The sequence below is a fragment of the Vanellus vanellus genome, assembly GCF_965231255.1.
Source record: "Vanellus vanellus genome assembly, chromosome: 1".
Classification (NCBI taxonomy): domain Eukaryota; kingdom Metazoa; phylum Chordata; class Aves; order Charadriiformes; family Charadriidae; genus Vanellus; species Vanellus vanellus.
The window spans coordinates 41,518,644-41,543,855 of record NC_138905.1 but is presented as its reverse complement, the minus strand read 5'-3'; the positions used below and the strand labels follow the sequence as shown (position 1 = coordinate 41,543,855).

Genomic DNA, 25,212 nt, shown 5'->3' with positions numbered 1-25,212 from the left:
CTTCTCTCTCATTCTTGTTTTCTCCCTCCCCACCCCGCCTTTCTCTCTCTCCTTGCTCTCTATGCTGCTTATGGAAATAGGGGAATATGGAGACGGCAGATACAGTAACGCAACTCAAGAAATGAGCTGGCATCTTTGTAATCATGAAGAGACAATCTGAGCGGTAGACTAATTGGCAGCTAGTGGGAAAGCTGACTTTACATCTCATACTCCCCCAAGTTGGAAGCCTTCTGCATTTCCTTTTCCTTCCTTTCCTTTTGTTCATTGCAACACTGATTGTCGTGGATAGTCTTTGTGCTTTGTATAATGCCCATCTTTGATGTAACTGGAACTCGCATACAAAATGTGGCTGTTATACATAAGCATGCTAGAATACAGGCAGGGACGGTACAGGCATGCACAAAATAGTCTTTGAAGGGTTTTTTGTTTGTTTTTCTTCAACATTTACATGCACCACTTAATATCGTGTTTGGCTGTGTACACTGAAGGACTGGATTTCGCAAGCATTCATGATCTTCTCTTCTGAAAAGCTTCTTGACAATTTCACAAGAGCCCAGTGTAAAAAAAAAATCCCACAATTAAAGAAAAAAAAAAAGGAAAAAAACCTTCTCCCTGCAATCTGATCTTGTCTTGATGATTTTAATGTTGAACACTGCTAAAATGTCTCCTCTTCCTCTTGCAGACCTTCATGTCAAATGGTCGGCTGGAAAGACAGATTAGTGTGTCAAGGATTTTCTTAGCCACTGGAATAGTTCTTCCTTATAAAGCCTTTGCCACCGCACATTGGCCTCCACTGTTTCCACGGCGCGAGAGAAAGAGGCAGCAGCTCCCTCTTCATAACTCTTTATAAAGTTCTTTAGCTGGAAACACAAGTTAACAGGTTAAGTTTGCAGAAACTAAAGAAAGTAAATATTGCCAGCGTGCACAAACAAGCCAGGCATTTAGGACAAACCTCCACGATCACTGTTGAAGTAAATGTAGTACTGTGTAGAAAGATTTAATGGGAAATGTAGTAAGACGACAGACTGTCAATTAGATGTGATGCAATTGCTTCAAATTGCAGTGGAAGATATTGACGTGTCAGTGCCGGATCACATTACTATCATTACCTCCTTCTCTCCTGCAGCCCAGCTGCTGCACCGTGTAGACAGCTGGGCTGCTCTGAACTTTTATTTCCACCTAAGAAACCAAACTGGTAGCACTGGAAATGCTTCTAATTCAGGTTTATATGCAAATATCGGCAGAAGGCAGCCCTGATGACCTTTGGTTTTATCAAGCTTCACAACAAATTTATTTCATTTTGATTTGCAGACCCTTTTGATGCTATAATACAGGTCAGTCGCTTAGAAAAGGAAGGGATGGTTACAGTGTGAAGAGCATGGCAGAATAGCAAGTGGGCACTCATTTGACGATCTTTGAATGTCTGAAACGGATTCCTTCTCTTACGAGAAAACTTTGATCTTTTTCCAGCATGCTGAAAGGGCTCCTGCTCTGTTCTTGTGTATACTCAAATTATAGCACTATCACCTGGATTATTATAGCTGGTGGCACTGTTGTGCTTTGAATTACTGTTCTTTTTAAGTGAGAATTGCAAGGCTGATCTGCACAGTAGGTTGCTGGTTATGTTGACTTGTATAAAATCAGGTGGTTTTAGCAACGTTTATTCATAACTAGTTAATTTTTGTTTCCTGGTGACATCAAATTCACTTGTTTATTTAAATCTGACTTCCAACAACATCTCTTTGTGCATGGGCTCAAAACTGAAAAGGCTGATGCTGCAACTGTCTCACTCCCATCACAGTTAAAAGCATAAGAGGGACCTGGAAACTGTCAAAATCAGACTTTACCTGATCTCTGTACTTGTTATACCGAAATGTTTACAAGGCCAGTTTCTTTTAGGGGAAGTATAAACAGGCAGCCTGCCAATACTATCATGCAGGTGGAAACTAAGAGTACAGAAGGCTTCCTTGTGCGGGGCAGATACTCAAATCTGGCCAGCACTGTCCTTCCCACCTGGGTAGCTTTGAGGAAACCAGCTGCAGCCCTTCCCTAAGTTCCTGAGGCCACTAGACTTGAGTGCAGGCAAATGGCTGGACACAAAATATCATTGCACAATCAGAGTTCAATTAATGGTGATTATGCTGCATAAGAATCATTTGATCCATTTGGGGTAATGTCGAGCAGCTGCCAAGCAGAGCATAACACAACTGCACCACTACCTCATTCAGGGCAGATGTTAAGTTAAAATGAGAAATCTTTGCAATCTAAATAAGAAGTACTTAGCGTTTAGAACAAATTATTGTGGTGTCATTTGGCCAGAATATTGGGTGAACAGCTTTCCTCACATGGAAGTACTGTAGACAAAAGAAAAACAGATAACGCACTGGTAGCTTCTACTTTCAACACTGGGGTTTTCTCAGGCTGCGCTCTGCAGCATAAAGTAATGTGGACAGAAAGATCTCATCTTCAGTTTCTCAACCAATAGTCAAGAGAAAAAACCCGAAACCCACATATCCAGCCAAGCACAGAGAAGTGACTGCATTACCCACCTCCTGACACCACCTCTACGCGCTCAGGTGCCTTTGCAATCTGCTCCTCATCCTCGTGCTGCCCAGCTGCAGCACGGGGCTGTGACTCCGGCTGAGCAACCAGAGTTCCCGGACAATCAACACCTTATTGCTCCTGCCCTGTTCCCTGCTTGCAACAAATACAGCCTCACGTGCCAAAAGTAATTTAAAAATTACCTCTCTTAGTTCTTCTTCGGTATTGAGGAATTCTGTGACCCCACTGATAAGCTTTGAATTCATAAATAATGCTTCTCCGTACCTGGAGGGGCAAAAAGAAGATGCACAGAGAGTTAGTGGAAGTGCCAGGCCAGCTGAAAATTAGAAAGTAGTCTTCTGTAAGCAAGGGAGAAGACATGGGACTGATTCTGGGGATCCAAGGAAATAGCACTGGAATTGGACGCTGGTATTCCAGTGTTTCATCCTAAAAACCTGGACTGAGAGCTACTTCTAGGCTGAGCTATTTGTAGTTATCTTTTAGTTGGATGCTACTAAGCAGAATGGGCTTAACTGCAGCCGCAGAAGAGAGCTCCAGAGGAGAAGAGGTCCAAACCACACCACCTCATGCTTAACAAAACAGCTTTCCATGTAATGGCACCAAGCAGCTGAAAATACAGGGGCCAAAGAAGGAGCAGAGCAGCAACTATGGATAAGTATTCTGAGGAAACCTTCTAGCTGTACCATTAAAACAGACTTTTTGAAGTGCTGCAGCTTTCTCTGCATTTGGTATTCAACCACCTCATCTACATTACAAATAGCCTCTCGATAAGTGAACTGAATCGAATTTTCTTGTTCCAGTACCTGATAATTAAAATAAATAATACTGATAGAGAATAATACTGTTAAAACAATCCCCCGGGCCATGACGTAGCATCTTCAAAGAACCAACCTGGAATTAAAGTTTGAAAGCTTGGGCAAGGAATATTTAAAGGGCAGGATATTCAGCAGCAATCAGCAATGACCTTCTGCAGGTAGCTGCTTTAAAACTGGCCATTCAAATCCTGCTGTTCCACTTGCTTTTCCACAAGTTTTTTTCAATCCCCCAAATGAAGCATCTACATCACTTATAAGATTAACCTGACTACTCCTCAAGTTTTGCATTTCATGTTGGAATAGTTTGTGGGTTTGTTGTTTTTTGGTTTTGGGGTTTTTTTTTCAAAGTCTCTGCAATGAAGAATATAATTCCACTGTAAACCACAGCAAGTCTTTTGTCCAAGTTAGATGTCATTCGGCATAGCAAAAGGCACTTGACAAACAGTTATCCTTATCTTTATCTGCACATACATCCAAAGCAATATCCAGCTAATCTGAACATGACTGTTTTTAAGATAGGGAATCCGGCTCCCCTGTCAGACATGTGTAAGTAATACCAATAGACTTCACTGCAATTAAGTTTATTTGGGGGAACACTTCAGTTCATATCTCACTTTTACAGACTGATTTAGAGGAGGAACTCAAAATTCAAAGTGAAATGAACTAGCCTAGTCACAGCTTTCTGTTCTGCTTCTATTAATCCTAAATTAATTACCCTTAAATGCTTAAGTACTGTAAGACACAGTCCTTTCAAAAGGGAGAAGGAAAGAGAAAGGGAGAGGGGTAGCCCCAGGGAGAGGGATAGAAAGAGGGTGAGGGAAGAGAACAGGGTTTTCTTTGAGAAGATCCTGTTTCAGGGAAGGTGTACACTGTGTGGCTTGCTACCTTGAGCTTGTGTGAGGGGAAACACAGATATAGGTATCAAAAATCCTACTCCCTGACCACTAATAACTGAATTATTCATGGATATTTTGGCAAGTACATCTCTTTTTCCAAAACTTCAGTCACACTGACATATATAGACATCCAGAGGCAAACGCCTCCTATGGGAAGTATGGATTTCATGGTCCTTTAAGCACGTTTAGGCTTTCTAACAAAGCCCTTTATTATTACAGTCTCAGCTTAGTCTCATAATTGACTGCTTGGAAAATTGGAAGCTCCTCTTGATGGGGTCTTTTGACAAGGTTACCAATCCACTTTACAGAAGAGACCTCATAAAAACAGCTGCAGGGATTTTATTTTTCTTGCAGTCTGTGCTGTAGCCACGGCACAAACAAGAAGTAGCAGAATTCTTTCCACTGAAAATGATACGTTCATGAATACCTGTGCTGATTACTGCCCATTACGCATACTTGGTAAAAAGTCAGCCACTAACAGCAATTTCTAAATGGGCTCCGCTGGCAAAAATTCTAGAAAAGACACATCTCAAAATAGTATTCTGCAGGTGCGAAACGTAAGAATAAATAGAAAAAAGTGTTTGGTCTTGCAAGTATCAGTCCTCCCACCCTTCACAGGAAGGACAAGAGCACTGCAGAACCAGGACCTGACATGCCTGAGCCCCCCGGAAACATCCCGGAGTCACGGGCTCTCCACCTGCTCCTTTCCTTCTGGGGTTGTGAACCTCCAATGCCTCACATTCGTACAGGCTTTGCACTCAGGCGAACTCAACTTGAGAGGCAGCATAGCCAATTAACTTTGGACAGATGTAAATGGCTTCCCAAATATTGTCAAATTCCCAAATGCTGACAAGTGATTCAGGACTTGAGAATGAAGGAATTCTTATACACAGCTGTTGGATTAAACTTGCACACACAGACACAAGTGCACATGCAATGAAAATCACTTAGGAGCCAAGGTAGTGCACGCTCAGGTAACAGAAATTCAAGCGCAGTATTTTCAGTTATCATTTTCAGAATTTTAGCAGCCTTAGTCCCACAGATTTCTTATGAAAGACTTGTTAGGCACCTCAATTTTGAAGTCACCTTTGTAAATGGGATATGAGTGATTTTGAAGACTATTCATTATCAGTATCTTCTGGACAATGTGAATACAAGCATACTGTAAAAATATAAAGGGATAACAATATTTTGTTGTCAATCTAACTCTTCAACATGCTGTGTTTTAAAGTTAGAGGAAATCACATTATAGTATAACTTAATCTCCCTCAGCTATTTCATATTACTATCTCAAACATCAACACCTTTTATCATAAATTCAATAGAAAACATCATTGGATATCACCTTGTTGTCACCTTAGTATTTTAATTGTAAATAAAAATAAATAATAAATTGTAATTGTAGAAAAATGATCCTTAGGACAGGGCATACTTGAACTATAATTCCACAATAAAGCTTGTATTTTAAAAATGCATGAGTGTGCCAAGCTTAAAGCAGAAGCCTAATTTTGCATTCTATCATGTCACTGTTTCACTGAACATTAAGGGGCAAGGTGTTAGACTAATTCCACCCTCTCAAAGTCTCTCCTAAAAGGTTTTAATCTATAATCACGAACCAAAGTTATTTCCAATATACATCACATAAGTACAGCTTGCATGAACTATTTCATTCCACTGCATTGAATCTTGTGGCGATTGAGAGAAACTCAACTGGATGTCCCTTTCAGAAAAATACAACTGCTGCAATCCTTTTGGTGGCTCTGACTTGTATTTGGAGGTCAAACAGTGCAGATAACATAAAGTCAGCGTTGGGCAAAGAGACAGGCTCTCTGTTATTTCCTCCTTGTAGACAGGACAGTAACAGGTTTTTGACGAGGCCTTGACGATGGTTAGGAACTCAGATGCATTCCAAGCAAGTGAGATAAATAAAATTCAAATTATAGGTGAAGCTAAGCTATTTAAAATTAAAACACACACACAAAATTGTCATGTGGCATAGTTTTCTGGATCTTGTCCATTTGTCTACACTGCTTAACCTTGTCCGTGTCTACAATCACAGGTGTTAGCTAGGTTGTCAGATGAACGTACTTCCTAAGGCAGGACACAACTTCTGCATATGTGTTTGTAGCAATACAGTTTTTGGCAGATTTATGCCTAAACTCTGTGCAAATCCCTGGAGGAACCTGAAAAATTATTTGCTATCCAGAGCATAACTAACTTTTTGTTAAGTTTCATAATAGTAATGGGTCTGCCATCTACTTTCTGTCTAAAAGTCCAGTTCCTGGAAAAATCATAGCAGAAGCAGAGGATTCTTAATTTTTAAACTTTTCAGCTTTTTGGAAATTGCTTTCAAAAAGTATGCTTCTGCAATATAAACTTCCGAAACCAATTCCAGCTCAAACCTGTTTTCTCAGCTGACCTTCTTCTAAAATCCCAATATACTATAAAGTGTTACCCAAAACGGCATGAACAACTTTTCGAATCCTTAGAAAAGTTGCAGAGTCTCCAAGTTTCCTTGACTCTTCTTTTGATGCCGTGAAACCTACAGTAAGTTTGCACCTGTATTCATCAGGCACTAGGATTTAGCTGCTTAAATACAGCATCTTAAGTATACCATTTCAAATATTCTGCGGTACACTAGATGGCTCCTCACAGGTTCAGAACGAAACAGATCTCCAATACTTTTTCTGCCAGCACCATGGGAGTGGCCTGGGGTGTCTCAAGTTCTTGGACGCCTGCCTTTAAGAACTCGAACCTCATCTGAGTTGTGGTCCCTTCTAATGTGTCAGTATCAGATGTGCTGCTGTGAAATCCTTCAGACCCTCAGGCTGTCCCTACAGAACTAGAGAAATCTCTCATTCATTGAATTAATATGAAAATCTTCATCAAAAAAGATTTTAAAATGTTGACTGGGCTTCTGAGTAGGACCATGTAGCACTTGTTCAAAGAGAAAGAGAAGTAGATATAAGGAACAACCCTGTCTCTTTCCTGTTCCCCCATTTTTAATTCAAAATGTTGCTCCTCTATTACTTGAAACTCACCTGAAACACAGAGTGGAAGGAAAGGGGATGACACTACACTAGCATCCTTTTGAAAATGGAAATGTTTCAAAAAGGGTTTAGTGTTTTTTTCCACAGTTGAAATAATGTTCTTCAAAAGATTATTTTTTTTCTATCAGACTTAAAATCAGCAAAATTCCTTTGGGATCTGCTGCTTTTTTATCTGTGTAAAAGAAGAACTGCAGCACTTGACATATAGATAGAATTCATTATCATAAGCACAGACACAATACAGTAATAGATATATATACAGATGATCGCTGAGATAAATGTTTCTATGGATGTGTGTGATAATCCATGAATAAATGCATTTATGACTCATATGTATGCATTTTATATTTAGAGACATCTCTATTTATGGATTAGAAGAGAACGGACTACATTCAGGGACTTACATGAATACATAGATATACAATACTTACACAAATTACATCAAAAGAAGAGAATGAAAGTAAATTTAGACTTTTTATCTTTACCTAGCATTTAATATTTTCCATTTTTCTCTGAAAAACTTCCAAGCAAGATCCCTTCCATGTGGATTTCGAGCTACGTGGATTATCACATCAATTGCATCCTGATCCAAGACAACTTCTGAGTTGAGAGACAAATTCAAAAGCCTAGTGGGAGAAACAAGGAAAAAAAATCCTATTTAGTTTCACCAACACATAGACTGACAACAGCACATCAGAAAACTCTCAGAAAAAAAATAATCACTGCCAAATAGTTTAAGTCTCTAAGTGAGTTCAGTGGTTTATTTCTATGATTCCAAAGACCAGACACGTTCATGCATCAGAAAAATCTTGATGTAAATGGATTTCAGTTAAAGCTGAGTGGAACTTTATATGCGCATTTTTATGAAGTCAGTAAGACCAGACTGGTCAATACATTTAAATAAAGGATACGCTAACAAAAAAATAAAACCAATTATTATAGGATTTCAAACATTTCCAATGAATATAGGAAAATTTGGAAGTGAAAAGACATAGTACGTGTCAATTTTCATATGCATTAATGGAAAAACATACGACAGTTTAAACAGACAGTAAGCCTGTGCTTCAAAAGCAAAGTTCTTTCATTTAGACCAAAGCTCAAGTGACGATCCATAAATGTTGAAGTGATTATTGGTAATAGATACAGGTATAAAATATTGTTGTACCTGTTGAGCAAGTTTCTGTCATCACTGCAAGTTAAGGCTTCTAATAGTATTTTCTTCTCAGACACTGCTGCGGTAGAATGAAATTTCATCCAAATGAACTCCCATACATCTTCGTCCATCAGTGAAACTCCTGTACAGTAGACAATGTCTCTCACATTGAGTGGGATTCTACAAAAGAAATCAGTAATAGCATTACGGTAAATAAGCAGCCTCCTGACATTGGAAACAAAGTAGGAACATCACTACATTTATGAAACTCCAAAATTAAAGTGCAACTGTAATCTTTTCTTGGAAAATTAACATTTGCATCTCTTTACTGCCATCAGAATATTCCAAGCCATCCTAATGGATTTTCTAACGGCTAACACATGCTTGCTGTTCTTTTCATAATGCTGTCACATTGTCAGGAGACTATAAATTATGGTCATCCAGTTCATCAACACATAATGTGCCACGTAACCTGCAGGACAGGTAACATAAGCTCTCCAAATTAGCACAGGATCTTATCACTCTGTTGCTGGGCTCTAAGCCAAATCTCCTCTTCTTGTCCTTAGTACTGAGGTTTTAGATCAGGAGCTGATCAGCCAGAAATTCCTCCTTTGCTTGTGCTGTGAAGTGTTCCATCTTCATATAGTAACATACAAGTAAGGAACGACATGCTGAGACAACGCTACTTATGTATTTGGTGTTTTCAGGAGTGAAGAAATTAGAAAGATCTGTTCATTTTTTTGGCATACTAGTACCAGTACAAAACCAGCTATGCCATAGGATGGTTGTGAACTGTGATTACTGCTCAAGTAATATAAGCTCAGACTACAGTTAAATGAAAGCTTCTTGAAGCCAAATCTAGACTGAGCATAGGATGTGCCTATGTACCATTTTCTTCTAAAAAGCCGGGCTTTCAATTTCCTACCCTGCTGATGTTTCCTATACAAGCACAGAAGCTGAAATATCTGTGAGCTAAAGGGTATTCCTGCAGACAAAGCTGGACGTTACTCAAGAGGAATATATTTCCGATTTGCAGGAAAGAACGCCCTCTTTTTGTTGGTAAAAATTATACCAAAACACAGTTCTCTGGTTACTAATAGCTGGGCTGAAAAACTTCTGGAACTTCATATGCAAGACCTCTTTACAGAATGTAGAAGTACAGGCCACTGCTGTCAGTGTCTGGGCAGTAATACAGTGGGGCAAAGACTGAAATTACCTCTGTAAAATATCAGATATTTGATATTGATATCAAAACTTAGACAACACAGAAAGAAAAGGTTACAGCTATACTTTAATTATAAGATTTCCACCAAAGTCTTATACCATAGACTGGGCCATCCCAGTCAAGAACCAAGTAGTTCTTTTACTATTCATGCTCCGGAAAAAAAACTTTCTTACACTGAAATTATCTATTGTCAGGCTCGGTGATGAGTGTTTTTGTTAAAAAACTTCAGCTGATCTCTTTGGCCATGTCCGAGTCCCTGGAAATTGAAATCAGTGTGGCTTTTCAGCATTTCAAAGTTTTGGTTCCTCTTCAGTACTTCAGAAGGAAGCAGGCAAGGTAAGAAACAATATATCGATGACTGTGAAGGGTTAAAAACTGTTGCTGCCTCTGTGGGGCTTAGCTGGTCCCAACAACTATAATGGTTTCTTGAGAAAAAGAATAAAAGGAATGTGTAGCTAAATTAAGGCAAAACTGGAAATAAAAGTGCACTCCTCCTACTACTGGCTGAAGAACTGGCTGGGGAATTAATGCCTACCGCTTTTTTGTTATGCCTTTTCTGAGTAGTAAAAGAGTCCTGAGGTTGAGGCTTTATTCATGTTCTCTGGCAAGTGTAGTCACCAGCTCAGAGGGGGTATCTGCAGGTTTAGATGCAGACCGTCACGTGAATTTTGCTTCTGCTGAGCTGACATGGCTCAGGATAGCGCTGCTTCTTGGAGATTTTTTAGCAGAGTCCCATGCTAACAGGGCCACAAAGGGCTGCCTTGACTAGTGCTGAGGTATTTTGCATTTGATGCAGACAAACCCAGACGTTTCTTCAGGAATAAACTCTCCAAAGCAAAACTGAAAGGATAGGCAAGAGAAATGTAATCCATTTCAAAGTTTCTAGGAATATGAAAGTTTTAACTATGCGCAGCACACACCAGCAATATTGCCTTCTAAAGCAAAATCAGTGGTGCGACATCTCATCTCTGCCATGAACTGCTTCGGTCTAGCCAGGGTAGATTGGTACTACAGTGCAGATCCTGGCGTGGTTCCAGATCTTACCATTTCTTCTCTTCCCACCACCAAATCGCTGTGTGAGAACATGCCCGTCCCAAGCTGTGGCAGGCAATCAGCATCGCTATGGTTATGACCACATAGCTCAGGCAATTCCTACGTCACCGACACACAGATAAGACCTCCAAAAAATGCAGGTTTCACAGTTCCTCCCCCTTGATGCTTACTATTGCCTTCTTAGATTTTTTCCCTCAATGTTCAGAATGCCTAAAAAGCTTGGCACTGAAAAAAGTAACTCTCCTCAGATGTACCCAGGATCAGTAGGTTTTGGCTTTTGGTCTATGCAACTGCTTCTGTGGTCCTTATAGAACTTCTATGTCAAGACCAAGGAAATAGAAAATCCTTAAAGCTGACCAGATCCATTAAAAGAAATAGTCTTTAGACATACGTGGGCAGTAAAGAAAAGAAGTTATTGCTTTCACTAGCCTTTCCATACTACTGAGGTTTGATTCTCAAAAAAATTAGTTAATATTAGTAAATTGTGAGTTTGGTTGACATTTACAGAATTATCTATGTGTGCTGCTAGGTGCTGAATTTCCATTTCGCTGTAATGGAATTTGTACTTCTTACTTGAAAGTCTAGCATTAAGCCCTTGTCGCGATATTTCAAACATTAATGAATATCAATAGTTTTTTTCCCCCATTTAACCTTTCTTTCAAAAAGTGCATGCAAAGGAAACTGCATGTAATTCAGTCTATTAAAGAAAATTTAGACTACATATTTAAACACAAGAAATCAAGACATACTAAAATTAATGAAGCAGATATTTAGGTGCTGCCTTTGTGTTGGCTTAACTTAAAACGAGGCTTAAAGTTTTCTAAATAACTGCAGCTCTCTCAAAACTTCGGGTCAGCAATTACAGTAACATAGATATGCAGATATATACACATACACTGCATAGAACACGAAAGTGATATTACCATTGTCTTGATTTTCTGATATACTAGATTATTTGTCCTTAAAGCACAGCTTCCTTACCAGCTTATGTCTTTTTTTAATTCAGGATTTAATACGCTGACAGAAGCCATAAGAACATATGCTAAACCAAAATGACTACAGGATGCCATCCTGACCGTGAGACCAAACAATACATTGCCCCATATCTGTCTTATCACGTGATATCTGAATGTGAAGAACAACCGAACCCAGTCAAGCCTTATTTCAATGAAGGAAGGACTTTATATCTTGCTACACAAACACTAAATCATTTTTTTTAGAAGCACACGTAGCTCTTTCTGAGCTCTGCTGGCAGAAATATTATCTTTGGTTTACTGCAAGAGATGCGACTTAGCCAACAGATACTCTAAGGAACCATAAGGCACCTGGAAAAGGTAATTCTGTTTGGGTTGATTGTCCCATTAATTCAGGTAGGAACTGTGTGCTGAAAGGACTGTCACTCTGTTTGACTAGTGCTTCAGCAGCAGAGGTACCTAGAAGTGGATGTCTAACCCCAGAAAGGTCAGCATTCCTCACTCATGAGGTTTACATTTTTTAAATTTGCAGTAAAAGATATAAATTCAATGGGCTTTCCCAGCTACTCCATCTTTTACGTTCTGAGTGTCAACACTAGCGATTTTATCAGCAATGCAGTCAGTAACCGCAGGATCATTTGCATGCTCTGGGAAGGAAGGAGGCACTGATCCCATGCCCGTAGCCTAGATGTCCCCACATTTCTTGCTAAGAAAACTCTATTGCCACCAAATCCATGACGGCATACTTGCAGTGCTGCAGCAGATCTACTCAACATCATCCAACCAATAGCTCCGGGGAAGGTTTTAAGTCTCTATCTATAAGCTAAGTCATTAGGATAACGTGAAAAAAAATCACCCCCCTACAAACCAAGACATCAAAATAAATACTGATTTTAAAAGGCTTAGCTTCAGAAACTACAAAACTTACAGCTATGAAAAGCTACAAATTACTCCTGTGAGAGGCTTGTAATCAGGACGGTAGACAGGGGGGTGGAAATGAAAATTGCTTATGAAAATGTGAATGCCCCAAAGTAATTTCTCTTTAACTATTGCCCCAACAGAGAGTGATGTAATTGACTTTTCTCCATTTGCGGGGATTTTTGCTTTCTCTCTCCTCCAGTCATTATGGGGCTGTATTTCATCGTTATCTAAACATGTGAAATCTCCCCATTCTACACATTTTTTTTAAGTTTATATCTTCATGGACAATGTTGTTCTAAAATTGCAGTTCCAAGGCACTAGACCAGCATGTGGAATGTTTGTCCGCTGTATTAACTGAATCAAGTGGATAAAATTACTGTTGTTTCAGTACCACTTAGGTAGTAGCACTGCAGAACGTATCACCTTGTTATATTAAACCTCATCTGGGCCTTCAAGGCTGCTCTCATTTTTAAAGAGCTAATATGATTGATAGATACTTCAGAAGAATAAAGATAAAGATAAACTTTTGAAAGCATCACTTTAAATGTCTTTTATTTGAATACTGATCCAATTTATTTAACTTTATTTTTCTTGCTTAAGAGATATGACGGTGAGAATGAAACATGTAGCTGGCAGAACTCATGTTTAAAAATTAAGCACTTTGGGAAAAAAGTTAAAAATTAAACAGTTAGAAAAAAATTAATTAAAATCGCGCTGTGCCTTTACAAGGATTTTTTTTTCAAGAATGAATAATAAAGCTCTACAATGAGCTAAGAATAATCTTCTAAGTTATAATTAATTGGTACATACTTGCTCCTATTTAAAGTATGTTCTAACAATTGGAGATACACTTATAAAATTGAACCATAATTATTTATCTTCTGGGCAAATTGTGTTCTAATTTTTTTAAATGTAATTGCACACAGTTTAGACAGTTCTTTGATTAAGTGACAAATTTCAATACCATTTAGGGTACTATTTCACAAAGAAAATTAATCAGAAACATTATTCTTTATTTTCGCAACTATTTAACATTTAACTTAAGCCTATTTTTCCTGATGACTATATTTATAGTCTTGTTTAATAGGTTACAAGGCTCAGATAAGAAATAACAATGACGTATTGGTACTTTGTTGGCAGATCTGTAATACAGATCGTGTCATAAGGAACAGCATCACAAACAGTTTGTTTTTTTAAGGTGGCAGTCCCAAAGCTTATACGCCCATTCTCTATCACAAACTCCAGAAGCCACGCTGCTGGCACCACTGGGCACACAGAGGAGGGGAAGATCCTCTGCCGTAGCACATGCCTCGTCTGAAGAGAAAAGGGCAGAATTTCCCCTTGAAAATTAGGGCACAGAGCTGTGATGGGCTTGACATTCAGGTGCCTGTCACGCATTGAATTCAGGGGATATTATCCGAGGAGGTGGCTACTCAGGGTGGCAAAGCTATGCACAGATGCCAGGTCCCTGCAGCCCCAGTCCTCTGCTTCCGAGCTTCAGGAATCGCATGGGTCTGACTGAGGCAAGCAGAGAATACATCATCCCTCAAGTGATGGCTACTGCTACTGTTCCTTTCCCTTCCTACGGCAGATATCCCACAATCGAACAAGCGATTAGCACAGTCAAGCTCTTCAACAGTGATTTTAACGACTGAGTGGTGAGTTAAGCATTTCTTTGTGAGACTGATCTCTAAGTAGATATGTCTTGTTTTGATCCTTTCTGGACAGTTTTTGCAACAAAAATACGATCCTTTCTGTTCAATTGTTTTGCAGAGATGCAAAGAGATCGTTCCTGAATGAGACAATTGGAGACAAACCTATCTAACTTCTAAGGACTGCAAATTAAGTACTGCTAATCCATAATTGCTACATATAGGGTTAATTTATTGTGATCGCACACAGAAGTCAGAAGGTAAAAGTGCCACCTGAACCAGCTGCCCCATAAAGCCCGGTTTTGCCTTTCACAAGACGAAATCCTCTCTTTTCAGACATACTCCCCAGATGGTTTTTCAGAACACTAACTTCTTGATTAACTCACGCATTCAACAGTGTTTTCTTCCTCCTTAAACAGTTTTATTTACTTGAGTGCAAGATTCTACTCAAATGTTGTAACAACCTATTAATTAATTAAATCACTTCAGCAACATTGGCTGACATTAGCTGGCAAAGCTCCAGTAACATTTCAAAATGCATGAATAGCTATGCCTGAATTTTTTCATTAATTAGAACTTCTAGGGGTTGAGAACCCAGAAGAAGGGATACATTTTATTGTTTCACATTTATCAGACATTCATGTGTGAAAAAAAAAAATGAAAAGAACTCTAATTTTTTCATGTTTGCTGCTAATGATTCCTAAAAATAGCTGGTGGGCATCAAACCCGTGAAAAAAGCTAGTGCCTCTTCCAAGCAACTAACAAAAATAATTAACCTGTTGGCCACATTCCCACAAATACTTATGTAGGTGGTTAAACTTAAGTACATTTAGAAGTTGTTGCAAGACTGCAGCATTATTGTGCCCATGTGAAACAAAGCAACAAAATTATGTATCTCAAGGCATTAGAGAAATAAGGCAGAAGGAAAAGGAAAGAAAAATATGCTTTGTTTGGAAAAACATTTGATTTTCTATCACCTAAGCCAGACTTCATTGAAATGATCTCAATTAATGACTAGTGATTTGTTATTTACCACTCCCTCAGATCTATGGACAGTTTCATTTATAGACATGTTACACTCTCCTGTACACTCCTGCAGTGCAATTTGTTTTTCTGATCGTATTTCCATTGAGTAGTTAAAGGTCTATCCAAGTAAACACGCTGCCAATTTAGGCAGGCGGATGGACGTGAATCCATTGTTCCTTGCAGAGGAAATACAAATTCTGCACAAACAAGTATGGAGATTTAGTACTCTCAAATTAGGCTTGTTGGTTACCACGGTCTGTGTTCAAATTACGTGATGGAAGTCATCTAACTTCATTACTTGCACCTTTCTTATGACTGATAAAGAATTAACTAGTGTTCCTGACAGTCACAGCAATGTGACAAAAGTCTTTGAAATGCCAAAACGAAGTCACTGGAAGAGCCCATATCCACATTATTACACTTTAAAAGATTAAACGATTTCATTTTTTAGTAACCAGAAGTGGTTCATCTGTAGCGCAAAACCACACAGAGATGTGTTCTCACTTGAAACCCACAGACCAAACAAGAAAATTTAAGGCATATTCTCTTTTAAGGCATCTCTGGCCCCACCTCAGCACTCCAAGGCTTCTCAGAATGACCTGGATGATTAGAGACCAGAACAGATTCAAAATATCTGAATTTGCATTCAGGATTGTCCAGCAGTCTCTACTTCTTCATGAAGACAGACAAAAGCAAACTTCGTTAACCCATGGGCTACAGAATGGACACTGACTTCAGTCTAATTCAGTGCAGCAGCCTGCACTCCACTGCAAACATCATCTATTCATTTCACAGAATCACAGAATTTTCAGAGTTGGAAGGGACCTCTAGAGATCATCTAGTCCAATTCCCCTGCCAAAGCAGGATTGCCCAGAGCACATTACTCAGGACTGCATCCAGGCGGGTCTTGAAAATCTCCAGAGAAGGGGACTCCACAACCTCCCTGGGCAGCCTGTGCCAGTGCTCCGTCACCCTCACCGTAAAGAAGTGTTTCCGTGTATTTGAACGGAACTTCCTATGTTCTAACTTGTGTCCGTTACCCCTCGTCCTGTCACTGGGAACCACTGAAAAGAGCCTGGCTCCATCCTCCTTCAACCCACCCTTTAGATACTTGTATGCCATAATAAGGTCTCCCCTCAGCCTTCTCTTCTCCAGGCTAAAGAGTCCCAGCTCTCTCAGCCTTTCCTCATAAGGCAGATGCTCCAAGCCCTTAATCATCTTAGTTGCTCTTCGCTGGACTCGCTCCAGCAGTTCCCTGTCCCTTTTGAACTGGGGAGCCCAAAACTGGACACAGTATTCCAGTTGTGGCCTCACCAGTGCCGAGTAGAGGGGGAGAATGACCTCCCTCGACCTACTCGCCACACTCTTCCCTATGCAGCCCAGGATTCCATTGGCCTTTTTGGCAACAAGGGCACATTGCTGGGACATGGATAATTTACTGTCTACCACAACCCCCAGATCCTTCTCCTCCGAGCTACTTCCCAGCAGGTCCGCCCCTAACCTGTACTGGTGCCTGGCATTCTTCCTCCCCAGGTGCAGGACCTTGCACTTGCATTTGAGCATTGCTTTCCTTAAATAAGAAAAATAAAAAATAAAAAAAAGAAAACCCATGCCTTCCTACCTCTTGTGTTAGAAAGTGTAGACTGAACGTACACTCAGAATTGCAAAAAAAAAAAGAAAAAAGTGTTAGAAGCTAAGTATTGAACATTAGATCTACTTATCAAATAGTGTAGTGAGTTTAGCTCCATTGATCAAAGATTAGCAGATTGTCATCAACCCTAAGGTCAGCATAACAGGTGCAAGGACAAAGGACAACAAATTTGCAGACATCAGAATGCAACCCTCAGTTTACATAAGTCTGATGTGCTCAAATACTGGATTTTCCCATTTTTTTCAATTGATGACATCTGCAAGTCAGTATTCCAAGTAAACAAAACTGATCAGAGTGCTTGTGACAGAAGAATAACAGTAAAAATAGTAAAAACTGCATTAAACGTAAAATCACCCCAAAGTGATATGAAGCCCAGATCAATCAAATGCATTTACTGTGGGGTACTGAGGCAATTAATTAAGGTACTTTGTTTCCATTTAGAAGGCAGCAACCAATAAATAGCAATGTAATACATTTCTAAAGAAGAAAAAAGTAAGAGCAAACTGAAGTGACTATGAGTCGCCAGGGGCTTTCCAACGGGTCTAGTAACATCTTAAGAGAAACATCGCCACGTAATTGTGTCTGATGCAATACTGTCATCTCCCACTGCTCACTTTTGTATATTAGCAAAAGAATAGCACCGCCACAGCTCTACTAACAGAACCAGAACACAAGCACTCCCTTTTCTGCTGAAGGCAAAATCAGCCGTCTCAGTTCAAAGCAGCTCTCTCACATGTTCACATGTTCACGCTATCCTGTCTAACTGCCTCAAGCGAGCATACATCCACAGTCTACTTTGCCAGCAGAAACGTGGACGTGGCAACCTGTAGCTGATGGATGGTAACAGTAGCTGGAAGAAAATCACGCCTGTACCCACGGAGAGGTTTGCCAAAACACGCTTGTGGCTATGGATAAGTTATGCTTTGAGCCATCGGAGAATCTATTTACATGCTACCCGCTGTTATGATATCTCCTGTCAGGAGTTTATAGACTGCAGCTCTCCACATATTCTTTCCTGAACCTCAGAAATACACGTTTACTCAGTCTATCCAAGGCAGAAAGTCTGAAAATGCTAATCCTCTTAGAGACATGTTTTTCTTTCAGAATAGATGCGCAGTGAAGGTTAAAGGGGTTAACAAGGCTGATTCTCAAGCTTAGGCAGGCATTGTATGGTAATTCTGTTAATTTTTTAGGCTGAACCACAACGCTGTTACATCTAAGGAGTGTGAATAATGTATTTCTTCACACATGAAAGAGCTTCACAGGGATGAGCTCAGTTAAATGAAGGTAGAAGCAAACATCTTAATTTTCAGCCAACAGTAGCTTCTCTTGTACAGCATTCTGCTGTTGACTAAATCCCAGTAACCTTACATTCTCAAACTACAAGGGAAATTTCAACATGCTTATACGTTTTCTACTAGGTTTGTAGTCTTCTGAACATCAGCATGGAAGTTCAAGGGTTTCCATTGCTCCAATACAGGAGTAGCATATATCCCAACTTAAGAGAGTGAAAATGTTCGCCTTCATGTCAACTATCAAGTCAGAATTCAATGCAGAGTTTCAAGCAAAATGTGCCATCAGCAATTTAAAAAGAGCAAAATTACTTAAATTCATTGATTAAAAAGACAGTAAGACATACCTTGAAATCTAATCTCAGATTTTCAGCTGAAAGAAATAATCACTTCTTTTTTAACAATTGCAAGGATTTAAATATGATATCAATTCCTAGACCAGTACAACCAGATGTCTTCTTATAGACTTCTCTACATGTGACGTTATGTGTTTGGTTTGCTCCTTGTAGAGCCAAACTTCTTTTGTAGAGTTATGTTCCCTGTTTTAGCATCATGTTTTGCCCTGCAAACATGGTAGTGAGCAATACCAGCTTGGCACACTAACCAATCCTGATATTTCAGGTACTCAAGCCTCCCTCCCTCAGATGAACGATCTCACCTTTAGGCTGGAAAGCTGTATTATTTCTATTGCTAATGAAGTAAATCCCAGTGGCTAAGCTTCAACTAGAGGAGGAAAGTATGTTGCGGTGTCTTAATACTGTCCGAAACACCTAACAGAGAGGTCATCAGGGTGGTCTTCTGAATGTGGAAGATGCAGGGCTGAGGTACGTAACTGCAGCTCTACCACAATCGCCGAACTACCGTTTAAAAGGGGGTTGAGCAGCAGGTTCTCTGCCAGTGCGAGGGAAAAGAAAAGGAGCAGACCTTTTCCTGCTTCGGGGACACTTTTGAAAGGCATCTTTCGCAAGAACCCCTAACTCTATGATCACCGTTTACATATTCATTTGATGTAGGTATCTTTCTACCTGCAGTGCTGGACTCTAAGAGGGCCCACCCTCTCGTAGCAGTCTCATGTTAAGAGGGTCTTCACTCAACATAGTGGCTGCCACCAACTTCATTTAGAGGTTGCCAAATCCCCTCTAGGAAGCATAGCTCCAAGCATCTGATTCTGCCCTGTGAGCCAGGCATGTAAAGATGAAGCACTGCAACACCTAAGTCACTTTAGAAATTCAAGTCTTCAAGCCTCTCAGCTGACTTCCACTTTCACGCATGGAGGCTAATGTTGCAAATCACAGGTATAGTTCATTTTTTTTACTAATTCCATAAGAAAATCTGCAAGTGCTACAGTTGGAAATCTAATGGCTTTTTTCAAACTGTGCTGGAAACACAAAGAAGACCTCTGGCTTTGTGCTATGAATGACCATTATTTTTCCTCGGCGAACAGTGGCAAATTATTTGCACAGTAAAGAACGTGTAATTACAAAGCACAAACAGTAACTGATTATTATGATTATTTCAATCCTCTACAGTTAAGAGTAGATGGTAATTAATTTCTGGACCCAACAGACTAAATATAATTACTAGAAACCACAGCAACTGTAGGCATATCCTGGTAAAACAGAGTTAGATAGTACTGTATTTGTTTATAAACCCACACTTTATCCATAATTGAATGCTACAAGTAAAAGAGAAAAAACATTTCAAAAGAAGTTCTAAAAAGCCATAGATTAAAAACGTGGCTCAAAAGTTATGCATTTTAGCATTTGTACAGTATTATTAATCGCACATTCTCTGTTATGATTATTTGAACTTTAACTGCAGTAACTGCCAGGGAATCAAAAACCTCCTTTACGTGATTTACTGCCTGTGCATTCATGTGGTATTTAATACCACATATTAATTTAATATTACCCTAGTTTTGTACTGATTAGAATCTTGGGACACAAGCCCAATTCCCTAGTCTCATTTTGGGGTCTACTGCTTTGAAGAATGCGTGTTCCTTCCAACATGCACTGCTTGTGAATTAGCTCATTGTACGAAACAACTCATCTTCCAGAACAAGGTTTTTGGGAGGGGATGGGTGGAAAGGTTGCAAATTAGCCTTTATTTTTACTCTCATAGTCAAACTCAAATTATATTGTGTATAAAAATATCTCTGAGCTCTCTGCAACTCTATCTTCGTGCTCTGGCTATGCAAACCCACTGAGACCACCAGGCTTTCTGCAATGCATCAGTCAATGTCTTTGGTCTGTTTCAGAAGAGCGAAGGGCATCTACAAGAACTTTTAGAGTCGTTTTCAGCAGATACAACTTTACTTAGTGTTGATAAGGGGTGGAACGGGCAAGGATACATATAGTTTCTGTACCTGTCACCAGCTTTCCTCACCAGGAGTTGTCAGAGAAGTCTGGAGAAAGATAAGCATCATGAGTTTCCCCTGCTTTGTGAGGAAACAAGCTCCGAGGGATTCCTGCAGATTTGGAGGTGCTGTTTGCAGCAAATTCACAAACAGCTGTTATGGGCATCAAACTGAGAAAAACACCTGACTGATGAGAAAGAATACAAAATGGCACCTGTTGGATGTGCTCTCTGCATGTATCCTGTACTTACCTGCTTGCCCTTTGCACTTGAGCTACCTATTGTCTCTGAAATGCTAGAAGAGGCAGAGGCATGACTCAAACACCATGTTAATTAAATTCTAATTGTAAAATCAGCATCATTTTCTTGATGGAAAAGCAGGGAAAACAGCCCCTGCTTTATTTTCAGGTTTCAGTCTGAGCTGGTTTAAACTGAGCAAAGGCGATACGGGGTACCTCTGATGCAGCAGGAATCCGAACATTCCTGAGAGAACCTTGACAGGCCCCTACAAATGGTGTTACTGTGAAACACAAGCTGATTTTACGTCTAGCGAGCTGCTATTACTAGTAGCCTTTGCGATGTCGTTTCAATGTAAGTAGACGTGAAGTGAGACCGCTCATATGTTAGTTACATTCAGTATGTGAGATTGCTCTGAGAAGAGCGCCTGGTAAATTCTGCGGTGGAGAACTGAACAAATCCTATAATCTTAAGAAATAAATAAAAGCATGTCTCTGTCCTCTTTGCAAGTTGCAACCCTATTTATCAGCTGACTGTCAATCTGTATTCTGTAATTACATTATTTGTTGCGGCTATTTTTCAAAAGAGTGCAGTTCCTTTGGAGAAATGCGCTGCTTTAACTTAGCAGCCATTCTCTTCCTTTGCCCTGCTGTGATGCTTTTATCATAATATTCGTCATATGCTGGCATCCACAATCCTGCGCTCCCAAGAATGGCCCATAGAAAGGCTAAGATGAATCTTCAGGTGGCTTCTTAAATCTATTCCTTTCCTCTCTTGCTATTGTTAGTAAAGCAATAAGCTTTTTTTTTTTTTCCTGATCCCTCCTTCTTCAGTTCTGTTGGAAAGGATGAAGTTGCAGGGTAGGAGAAAGCTTTGCAGGGTGACAGCTTTTTAACACTGAATAATCTACTGCTGTGCATGCTAATAGATGGTGCTCTGTCTAATTAACTAATTTTGAAAACGAATATCTAAGTAAATTACTTTTGCAGATTGTTTCCAATGATTCTTTCTCTTTAATCTCCTCTTTGAATAGTTTCATACTGATTGTTGCTGCTGACGATAAAAAATCATATAAAACACTGGGGTATATATTTCAGAGTAAATATACCTGGTATCATCTTAAACAAAACCCTCTCCATCACACACACATCTTATTTAAAGGTACATAATCACAGTTTCAAGATAAATTTTTTTCAGAAGTTTCAAAGTCATATAGGAATGCAATTTCCATTCATGCTCAGTTCATGGCTGGTTTTAAAAGACACTCAGCTAATTATGTAACTGGGTATGCCCGTAAAGGATTTTCAAAGATTACAAAAACAGACAGACATATTTTAATTGCAAACAAATACCTGATTGGCCCAAGATGTCTTTGAAAAATCCTACATGCCTATATGTCTATACAGATCTGACCCTTTTGCAGAGCTAATGCAAGATTGGGACTACAAACGTAAGACTTTTTCTCTTCTCTTTTTCTTTGTTACTTAAAAGTAGATTATTTTCCTTTAAACTGAAATATCATGTGATATACTTATGCAAATACTTTTACACCCATATTCCACATAATCAGAAAATCCACCATTCTTTCTCAGGAAGTTGTGGTCTCAACCTATACTCTGTACTTATTGTCCATAGACCACTACATACTTAAATATTTGTAGTTTCAGTAATTTAACATTTCTTAGATGCTCACCTTTGAAAGATAAACTTCATACACTATCCACAGCCTGTGTTGCCTTGCCTCAGCTGAGTAAACCTGAGTCTGGACAGCCTAACTCACATATTTGCTGTCAAACCACTACAGTGCTGCTAATACTCAACACATCAGCTACCATTTATCCCCTCTCTGAAACCTTACATAAGCTTTTCCATGTATTCCTGAATCACATTAATTTCCAAGTCTTCACCCTTAAGTACTTCATAACATTTCCCGCAAACACATTGTTTCATCTCCTTTCTTACTTCTCAGTCCTTCTGCCTCTAACCTCTCTCACTTCTTTAATCACTCTGCGTCTTTTGCTCCCTTGCCTTGACACAGGCTCTGTGTTTGTCTGCCAGTGCGGCGTTCACTCATCTTTCTTCCTTTAACCTCTCCTTAAAACCCATCTTCTCACCTTCTAGCATATAATTATCTGACAGCAATTTATCAGGAGTGAGCAGAGGCTACACGGGTGTCCCCTTCGCCCACTCATACATGCAAAGTCAAATAATTCACTCTGGAGCCCCACAGACGTTTTTAAATAACAGCCAGTGACCTCTGCTTCCTCCCATACCACTGCAGAACAGGGCTCTGCGGATGGGGGCCGGCAGGAGGAGAAGACCATGCCAGCTGTATTGCCTCTGAGAAGGAGCAATGGGAAACACACATTTCAGTTCTACTTACCGGTTCCTATTGCTAGAAATCCAATCCGAGATTAACGTTGCAGCCTGCTGGTGACAGTGTTTGTTACCGAAGCTGCAGGCCAACATGATGACTTCCCGACGCAACTCTCTGTCCAAATTAAAGAAAGCAATAAGGCTGCATTAATGAATGTCTTTGGATGTTTACAAAAAGCTGTTTCTTACAACTGTGGCAGCAACTGATAGTTGGGCAACATATCGGAGATTGTCCAGCTATACAAATCTCAGTGTCAACTTAATGCCTTCAGCTGTGGCAACAACTAAAGAAAGGTCATGGACCAAAACCAGCCCCCATTTACACTCATGCGCTCTTCCTGACCCCTGTGGTCACATGAGTCCAAGTTCTTAAATATCCAGTGCAGTCAAATATTAAATTAAGGTTTAGGAAATCATGTTCTCTAAACTCAGGAAAACGGAATTCATCTCACAGCATCGTGTTGCTCTCCCTCTAACCCAAGAAGGGAAAACAGAAGGACGACAGAGTTAGGAAAGTATGACACCAAGATGACACCAAATTTTAGGAGAGTGCATTATCACAACTATATCACACAAACAAACAATAAAAAAAGAAATATAACAGTACTCATGTTGGTATGATGCTTGAACAAGCGATTTGTTTAAATTATTCGTTGGCCATCCAAGCTTGAGATACATTGATGCAACTTGTCTTAAAATATACTCCTGAGGAGAAAAAAAAAATATATATTTAACGTTAACATTAAATTACATTAACAGTAAATAACATTAACAATTTCAAATAAAAATTAATTTTTATTTGAAATTTAAATACTATTGACTATTGAGTTTTTATCTCTTTTTACCTTCAAGTAATGTCCGACTTTCCAAATATTTTGATTTGCATTTAGCAAAGCAACATATCCACATATAATCCTCCTTCACTGCTATAGTGAGAAGTAATCTATAGAACAGCTATTTGATTAGACGTCTAGGATAAGACAATTTATTGTTATAAACTCCATCAATTTAAGAATAGTTTCTTACATGCTATTTGGAACTCAAAATACACAGCTGAGAAGTTGCAGGAGTGTCAACAGCTTAATTTCTACTCTATGGCAAATCTCAACTACACCATGCATGTTCACTTTTAAAAGAATATTTTTTTAATAGCCATAGTCATGGCAAAAATGTTATGTAGGTACAGTCAATTGACTTCAGAATACCAAACAATGTGGCTGCAAATGAACTTTGTACATTTAATGACACCATGTTTTAAGTTTAGGTTCTTTGTGTGCTTAAAGAACAAAACAAGCCCAAGATACATTTTAGCTTACTTTTACTTTTTACACAGGAAACATGTTTACATATTCTGGTCGGTCGTGAAGAAAATCACTGTCATTGTATTCAGTGTAATCTTTTGTCAGTGGAATTTACTAATTTAAAGAAGAGAACTGAGATATAATGAACCACATAGGAGAGCATCTATTTTATTATTGTGGATGCACAGGCATGTATATATGATGTCAACACAAAAGGAGATTCATAGTGCAGCTTTCTCTAGCAGATACGTTATTCTGTGACTAAAAAGACTTTTTATTTCCTCTGCTATCACCTCTGCTTTCAAAGCTCTCATCAGTAGTGATAAAACACAACCCAGCCATGAATTTTATTTTATTAAAATTGTGTTCTCTTTACAGAGTCATGTTTAAAAGTGAAATAGCAATGGCAGACTTGTAAGAATTTTTCCATGCAGTTAACAACAGACTAAACATGCAAGTTATTTCCACATTATTTTATATTATGGCTCAGGTTTGCATGTAGGTCCACGTAGTAGGTTCATAAAGAAAGAATCTCAATGTGTCTTTATCAATCTGTAGTATATGTTCTACAAAAATAATTTCCCATGGCAGCAGGTAGCTCTGTGTGTGTGTGTGTGTACATATATATGTATGTACTTCTACATATATACATACATCCAGCCACCTCTAGCTT

General features: G+C 39.2%; 1 protein-coding gene across 1 annotated transcript in view; it reads right to left on the bottom strand.

The window, feature by feature from the left end:
* Positions 1 to 716: 716 nt before the first annotated feature.
* TRHDE (thyrotropin releasing hormone degrading enzyme) overlaps positions 717 to 25,212 on the bottom strand; it is a gene marked incomplete at both ends in the record, with an annotated part of 216,780 nt that continues 192,284 nt past the window's right edge. The window contains 6 exons of the mRNA XM_082497583.1: positions 717 to 860; positions 2,745 to 2,826; positions 7,809 to 7,949; positions 8,489 to 8,656; positions 23,246 to 23,353; positions 23,846 to 23,943. Coding sequence (XP_082353709.1) covers positions 717 to 860; positions 2,745 to 2,826; positions 7,809 to 7,949; positions 8,489 to 8,656; positions 23,246 to 23,353; positions 23,846 to 23,943 — 741 coding nt within the window. The remainder of the gene's footprint in view (positions 861 to 2,744; positions 2,827 to 7,808; positions 7,950 to 8,488; positions 8,657 to 23,245; positions 23,354 to 23,845; positions 23,944 to 25,212) is intronic.